General features: G+C 42.6%; 1 protein-coding gene across 2 annotated transcripts in view; it reads right to left on the bottom strand.

The window, feature by feature from the left end:
* Positions 1 to 723: 723 nt before the first annotated feature.
* The window catches only part of LOC137095166 (neuron-specific calcium-binding protein hippocalcin), a 75,151-nt gene continuing 67,379 nt past the window's right edge, over positions 724 to 8,495 (bottom strand). For both annotated transcript variants that reach the window (XM_067461511.1, XM_067461512.1), the window contains exons 3-4: positions 7,750 to 7,855; positions 724 to 2,238 (exon numbers count right to left, since the gene is read on the bottom strand). In XM_067461511.1, coding sequence (XP_067317612.1) covers positions 2,141 to 2,238; positions 7,750 to 7,855 — 204 coding nt within the window. In that variant the 3' untranslated portion in view covers positions 724 to 2,140. The remainder of the gene's footprint in view (positions 2,239 to 7,749; positions 7,856 to 8,495) is intronic.

Below are 8,495 nucleotides of genomic sequence, written 5' to 3'. Positions count from 1 at the left end.
GTTCCTTATCACAACTCCCATAATGTCTAATAAGGAATACAGGAGTTATTGTTGAAGGCTTACATGGCTGGAATCACTGGGATGTTGGGCACACAGAGGACTGGGCAACTTGGAAGGCGCTGAACAGACTGCGCTGATGCAGAGCCAACCTTCAGAAATAGGGCAGCGAAGTGGAATCCTCGACATGTGAGTGTGGAGAAGAGCAAACCACTGACCACCTGCTGCAATGCAACCTGAGCCCTGCCACATGCACAATGGAGGACCTTTTTGCAGCAACATCAGAAGCACTCCAAGTGGCTAAATACTGGTCAAAGGACATTTAATCAACTACCAAACTCACAAATTCTGTATTTTTTCTGTTTTTTGGGCTATATGGCCATGTTCTAGAAGTGACCTCACAACCTCTGATGATGCTTGCCATAGATGCAGGTGAAATGTCAGGAGAGAATGCTTCTAGAACATGGCCATATAGCCCCAAAAACCTACAACAACCCAATACGGGAGTTGTCATCCAGCATCTGGAGGATCACATAAAATGACATGGAGGGCTGGATTTGGACTGTGGGCATTGGGTTTGACACATGTGCCCTTATCATGGGGGTTTCTGGAGCTGACAATATGTGACTTGTCTAATATCAACCAATGAGTTTTCATGGCCAAGCGGGGATTTCAACCCAGGTCGCCACAGAGTCTTAATCCAATGCTCAAACCATGAAACTGCACTGGATTTCAAGATTTATTCAGAGGAATTTTGTACTCATTTTGCCTCCCTCTGAGGCTGAGAGAGTGTGATTCGCCCATTGAGTCTCCTTGGCCGAATGAGGATTCGAACCCAGAGTCCTAGTCTAATGCTCAAACCATGACATTGCTCACATAGGAGTCAAGCAATGATCCGAAGTAGAGAGTGTAAACACAGCAAATGGGCCCTCGGTTTGAACAGCTTTCAGGGTCTCTACCTCTCCAATGCTAGAAATATAAGGGATGAAGGAAAATTTCATTGGCAGGGTTCTTATGTCTTAATGCCTTCCTTTGGCTCCTTTGAACTACACTCCAATTCTGCCCCATTCATTATCAAACAGGATTCCTTTGTTAGTGGTTATTGGGAAGCATTTCCATTGTAATCTAGCCAGTGTCCTCTCACAACTGAATTAACTAAGTGCAAACACTTTTTGCATTTTGGACTCAGTTTGCAGCTATTGAAGTAAACTGACAGCAAAAGGAGACAGTGAAGAGGGAGAAAGGGGGATTTTAAAAGTGGGATGGCAAAGGATGAATTGGGATGAAATGGGGAAGCCAATTTCTGATTCACAATGCTGCCTCCCAAATTTTGTAGCTCCCAAATTTATTTTCAAATTATCCCTCCCCCAAACCCTAGCTTCTTCGGGGCCTCCAAAGGCCACATAGTCCTTCCTGTGCAAAGAGACAATACAGTGTCGATTCTGCTAGGCCAAACCATAATTACAAAGGATGTTGGACTCTATAAACGATGCAAACTTGTACATGTTGTGCTTAGTTTACAGAATATATATAGATATAGATCTCCACTAGCCAAAGGAGAGGGACCAAGACCTTCTCCATCACACACACACATACATACATACATACACATTCACCCCATTGCTTCTACATTGGCACCCCTTTGATGTGGCTTCGAGGGCTGTTTCGGACCCGAATCCTCCCTCGATTTTGGAACAAACCAGAGTCAGACAGAGCATGCATGCAGCCGCCACAGTCATCAAAGTGTGCTAGACACACGTACGGACACACAAGCAACATGCAACCAAACCCCAAGGAGGTTGGTGGGTGAGGCATAGGCCCCAACATCCCCTGGAATAGGAACCCCTCGGCCTCCTCAATGGGGTCAGCATTCACACAAAACTATTGTGTTTCAGATGCAGGGGTTTGGGTAACGGAAGGGGCTTCCTGGCAGGCTTGGCGGTGCAGTGGGGAGACATGTCCGGTTTCTCCGCAATGGGGGCACGGGAAGCCAGTCTCCTCCCTGTGATTTGCGTGAGGTGGATGGTGGTTGTCGTGCCGCGGTGGTTTGTTTGGGGGGTGCTTTGACTTATCCCCCACTTCTCTGGGAGGCTGGTTCCTCCGACCAGTCGGTCGCGCAGGCAGAAAGGGGATGGAGGGGGTCTCAGAACTGGGAGGCGCTGCTGGGGTCGCACTGGAGCAACCGCACGATGGAGGGGTCACTCTTGGCACCTTTGATGAACTCCTCCAGGGACAGTTTGCCTGCCAAGGCAAGAGAGAAGAGAAGAGAAGAGAAGGGAAGGGAAGGGAAGGGAAGGGAAGGGAAGGGAAGGGAAGGGAAGGGAAGGGAAGGGAAGGGAAGGGAAGGGAAGGGAAGGGAAGGGAAAGGAAGGGAAGGGAATTAAGCTGGACATCTGAAATGCACAATAGAACAGTGCATGGGAAAGGGATATTATTTATTTATTATTTCGTATCAAAAGCATTGCATAAATTATTACAAAACAGATAAAAATAGAAGGAGCACAAGCGGATTTTTTTTTTTTACCAAAAATAGGCAACAGCAACAGAAATGGCCTCCTTGAAGACTGAGTAAATACTGCTGGGCATCCCCTGGGCAACGTTTCTTGGAAACGGCTAATCTTGCCAAACCCAAAAGCATTGCTTTCACACATTTTAAACATTTTAAATTGGAGGTGTGTTTTTTCCCTCCACATATGGATGAACACCAAAGGTCTTTATCAAGACCATTGCTAACGGTTATATCTATCCTGTGCAAATAGAAGGTTTGTCACTTGCTAAGGAAGAACTACTGGCCAAAATGTCTGAGGACGTTTTGTGTGCCATCTTATGTATACAGGAAACACAAAGAGACATCACAATAGGAAAGGGATATATATATATATATATATATATACACACACACACACACACACACACACACACACCCTGCTCTATTTCTCCTAAGGGACTCAGGGAGGTTTCCACATAAGCAAAGCAACATAGAACATACAGAGTAGCCATTTAAAACATAGACATAAAACTATTAACACAATCATATATATTTAAAAAACCAGATCCAAAACTGTTCCATTGTTCAAAATAAGCTACCAATGGCCAGAATTTCAAAGTGGGCCTATACAGTTTGAAAGGGCTGGGCCAGGGCTAATGCAGGTAATATAGGGCCGGGGAATGTGAAGTGTAAAAAAGATCCTAACTAATGGCCGGAGTGGGGCTAGAGGCTACTCATTTCCAGGGCCTACTGAGCAACTATAAGAAAGATCTGGGCCAGGGCTAGTACCACGAGGTGACAGAGGACCAGGGGAAACGATAAAATGCAAAGCTGGATCCTAACTGATGGCCAGGGTAGGGTCTGGGGCCTAAGGCTCATCATTTTCCTAGGCCTGATGAAACTACCAAGTCTTCAGGTCCCTGCAGAAGGAGGAGAGTGATGGGGCCTATCTTATCTCTCTGCGGAAGGCATTCCAAAGGAGGGGGCTACCACAAGAAGACCTTCTCCCTCGTCCCCACCAACCATGCTTGGGACGGTGGTGGGAGTGAGAGGAGGGCCTCCCCAGTAGATCTAAGGATCCGTGCTGGTTCATAGGGAGAGATGCAAGAGGTGGAGATAGGTGGGGCCTGAACTGTTTAGGACTTTATTGGTCATAAACTGCACCTTGAATTGAGCCCGGCAACTTCTCGGCAGCCAGTGGAGCTGTTTTAATAGGGGTGTATATGCTTTCTATAGTTAGCTCCAGTTGAAGCCTGACAGTTAGAAGCCTGGATATAGGAGTTGGAGTAGACCACAAACAGAACATGAGCTAAGAGTGTAGTGTGGCAGGAAAAAGGCCAATGCTATTTGGCTGTATTATGTTTAAGTAGTAGAAAGGGACTGGAGAGATATCCATCATAAAATGGATGAGACTTGGTTTGAGAACAATCCATAGAAAAAGGATCTAGAACTCTGAGTAGACCATAAGTCAACACTGTGACACATCAAAAGGAATCTACTGTCTAGATCGACAATATACAGGATGATTAGTCCAGGTGAGAGCTGAACAATGCTGAAGAGAGAGGGGCCATTACTTCCCTTGATCTAGACAGTAGATTCTTTTTGAAGTGTCACAGTGTTGACTTATGGTCTACTCAGAATTCTAGATCCTTTTTCTATGGACTGTTCTCAAACCAAGTCTCATCCATTTTATGATGGGTATCTGTCCAGTCCCTTTCTACTACTTAAACATAATACATTCAAAAAGCATTGGCCTTGGAAGCATTGGAAGAAAAGGAAAAAGAGGAAGAGAAGGAAAGGAAGGAGGAGGAGAGGAAGAAGAGGAACAGGAGGAGAAGGAGGAGGAAGAAAAGAAAAGGAAGAAGGAATAGAAGGATGAGGAAAAGAAGGGGAGGAGGAAGAAGAAGAAAAGGAGAAAAAGAAGAAGAAAAGGGGGAGGAAAAAAGAGAAGGCGTAAGAAGAAGATGAAAAAGAAAGGAAGGAGAAGAAGGAATTGAAGGAGGAGGAGGAACAAAAAGTAGAGGAAGAGGAAGAGGAAGAGGAGGAGGAGTAACTTTCAATCCTTCGCACATTATATGTTTGATAGAATAGTAATTTATGCATGTTAATTACAAGCCGCATGTGGCCCCAAGACTATTCAAAGTCTTCCACAATCCTTTTTGCAAATAATTCACAATCTCCATGATCTATATACTCAATTCCTGGTTGAAAAAGTTATTTCCTGGTTGAAAAAGTTGTAAAACAGCCTAAAGAAGAGAAAATGATGCTGTAGCGAATTTGTTACTCTATGTGAAATTTTAGTGCATAGCTCTATATTTGCAGGGGGCAGATAAGGAAGAATAGAGACAGAGAGGATAGCAACAGAGGGACAAGATTTATTTGCATATGGAAGCCGATTGGTCCTATGCAAATTAGTGTAGGCCCAGGAGTTGAGAAGAGCAGAGCCGAACGTTCTAAAGGGGCGGAGTTAAGTTTTAAAAGAGTCAGTTAGAGTAGAAAGTTTAGAAAATGACAGTTGGGAACAGAGTTTGAGAAATGAGCAGTTAAGAAAATGTGTGAGGAATCTCTGTTAGAGAGTTAGTTAAGAATGGCTGCTTGTGAAGTTAGTTAGGAATAGCTGTTTGAGAATAGTTAGGAATCTGTGTGTGAAGAGAAGTTAACCCTGTCTGAGAGAGAGAGACAGTGGGGAATCGGAGAATAAGTTATAGCCAGTGTGGTTTAAGTTACAATATAAATTCTGTCAGGAGTTTAAAAGGAAAGTGCACCAAGTATATTATACATGACTGAAACTCGTAACAAAAATATCAATTGTAACTACAATTGTTTGGAATTTAAGTTGTAAATAAACGTTGATAGTTTGTTACATACAAGAGAGCCTCAAGCCTGTGATTCAAAGCCAAGAGGCTTTTGTTTTACAACACACAGAGAGTCCCAGATATTAAAGTGTTGGCAGAAGACCGCATATAGGTACATGTTTCTTTACAAACTGGTGGCTTCCCTGCTTTGTTACAGACACCATGGCCCTAATGGTTATGGCTGGTGGATGATATTCTAAAACACATGAAGTGGGACCCAATTTAATGTGATGGAATCTTGGGAGTTGTAGTTTGGTACTTTTGGCAGACAAGGTGAAAGGCCTTGGCAAACTACAGCTCCCAGGATTCCATGACATTGAACTGCAACCATTCAAGTAGTATCAAACTGAATTAATTTGACAGTGTAGATGCAGTGCCTTGACCTTGAAGGAGCTGGAGCTGGTGATGGCTGACAGGGAGCTTTGGTGCAGGCTGGTCCATGAGGTCACAAAGAGTCAGAAGCAACTGAACAAATGAACAACAACAGATGCAGTGCAGGACGATGCAACCTTGGAAGGTGGCCTTTAGGGTCATTTCAGAGCATGGCATCTAAATGCACCTTCTTTCTCCCCTATTGATTGGACATGGAGGCACTTCCTTTTCACACTTTCACACCAACAATTTATTTTTTGTGGCACTTTCTGGATCATTAGCTGATTAGCTCTTCCATCCAGGCAAGATCCATTATGGGTTTCAATTTGAACTTTGAAAGAGCTCTCCAAGGTGTTGAACCTGTTTAAAGGTCATCCTTGGTGAGTTCCTATCAACAACAACACAACAGCAACAACAATGTATTTCTTCAGTTCTAAGAAGCCCTTTCCCCCCTCAGTATGAATATATCTTTAAAAAGTGGGATATGTCTTAGAATTGCAGGTACTTTTCTAATACATAAAGTTTTTTTCACCCTGTTGGTGATACTGAAATTAGTGGAATTAATGTGTTACAATCCATGTTGTCTTAGAAATGAGGAAATGCAGTTATTACTATTATATGTACATCCCGATTTCCTCTCTTAAACAAGACTCAAAGTCATTGTCAACATGGAAACCAATACAGTTTAAAACCTGCAATGTGTGTGTGTGTGTGTGTGTGTGTGTGTGTGTGTGTGTGCGTGTAAAAATGGAATTACACTTAGAACTGTGTTTTCAAAGGTTTTCATGGCCGGAATCACTGATTCAAACTTTAATTATTGTAACCTTTTTTCATGGTTTTATGTGGTTTTGTTTTTAACAATTCTAAGTTTGGGTTGCTGTGAGCTTTCTGGCTGTATGGCTATGTTTCAGAAGCATTCTCTCCTGATGTTTCACTCACATCTATGGCAGGCATCCTCAGAGGTTGTGGGGTTTGTTGGAAACTAAGTAAGTGAGGTTTATACCCTGGACATTCCACAGATATATAAACTTCACTTATGTAGTTTCCAACAGACCCCTCAACCTTTAAGGATGCCTGCCATAGATGTGGGCAAAACGTCAGGAGATAATGCTTCTGGAACATGGCCATACAGCCCAGAAAACTCACAGCAACCCAAACTTAGAATTGTTAAAAACAAAAACACATAAAACCATGAAAAAAAGGTTACAATAATTAAAGTTTGAACTAAAATCCAGAACAGATGCAACTTTACGGATGCCACCAACAACAACAGGAATTCTGTTTCATTTTGAAGGTTGTCTTTAAAGTGAATTTTCTCTCTTATTTTATCGCACATCGAAACAGGTAAGTGCATGCAATTTCATGGCCAATGAGGCAAATAAGCACATCCTCCCTGCTTAGTATTCCACTATGTAACAAAATGTGAAACATTTTCTGTTCCTGTTTTTAAAGTGTTATTTCTTGTTTAATTGTGTGGTATTTACTTTGAAAGTAGTTTTCTACTCCAGAAACTTTGTTATTTTTGTCTGCCACAAACTAGGTTGAATTGGTTGACTCTATGAGACATTCCTTGAAAAACTAGAGCAAAATGTGCTGCAGGATGTCATTCCCGCAAAAGCAAAGTTTGTGCAGTTAATAAACTTTTCCTATGTTTTTATGATAGAATCAATTCGGAACTGACATTTATAATCCAGGAACAAAAATCGTGTAATTAACGTTCAGACTAAAATCTGGAATGGATGCAACTGTATGGGTAGCAGCAGCAATAACGGGAATTCTTTTCATTTTGAAGGTTGTGTTTCAAGGTGAATTTTCCACCTGCTTTTCGCACATAGAAGCAGATAAGAGCATGCAATTTCATGGCCAACGTGGCAAGTATACGCATTTTCCCTTACTACTACTACTACTATTACCTTTGGCCCTGAATATCTTGTGTAGGTCACCTCTCTGTCTGACCCAATTCCCCCTCTTTAAAAACCGCTCACTGGATTTAGTGATGAGGTCCGTGTCCTAATCCCTTTCTCTCCCCTCATTTACCGTCGTTGTTGGTATCCATCTGTCGAAAGATTTTCTCCGTCCGTTTCTCCGGGGTCGACTCATCCTCTGGCATCTTCATCACCGACGAGACCATTTTGTAGATGGCCTGCAAGAGAAGGAACAGAGGGAAAGAAACCATTGAGACAAGCAGATCCCCCTCAAATTTCCACTTTCCGGATAGGGTTTGCAATGTCAGCGGTGTGGCAAATCCATTCCAGGCTTTAATGGGAGTTTATGCAAGAACTCCGCAACCCAAAACATGGAATAGATTCAGTGCTGCGCCGCAATGTGAGTCACTTGCAATTTGAGATTGCTAAATTTGGCCAGTTTTTATTCTAGTGTTTTGGGGAAAAGAAACTTGCAGCGAGTCCTTCTGTTGCTTTAAACACAGGTAAACATGAGGACCAGGAAGAGAATATTCACCCTTTAAAGATTCTCAGACTAAGGGACAGGTGTCCTGATTCCTATTGATCAGTTCCTATTAGAGGGATATTGATTAGTTCCCATTTGATGAGGCCCATTTAACCCATTGATAAACTCAAAGATGCAAAGTAACTTGAAGTGCTATAAATTTGTAAAATGGAAGGGCCCCTATAAAGCAGATCTGTTAAAATCCCATTGGAAGGGTTCCTATAGTAGAGCCATTGAAATCAATGGGGTTTGAATGGCTCTGCTATAGGAACCCAATCACAAGACACATTCATAGAATCATAGAGTTGGAAGAGTGTTCTAAAACAGCTGTTCCA

The sequence above is a fragment of the Anolis sagrei genome, chromosome Y (assembly GCF_037176765.1).
Source record: "Anolis sagrei isolate rAnoSag1 chromosome Y, rAnoSag1.mat, whole genome shotgun sequence".
NCBI classification, from domain to species: Eukaryota; Metazoa; Chordata; class Lepidosauria; order Squamata; family Dactyloidae; genus Anolis; species Anolis sagrei.
This window is presented reverse-complemented; position numbering and strand designations above follow the sequence as displayed.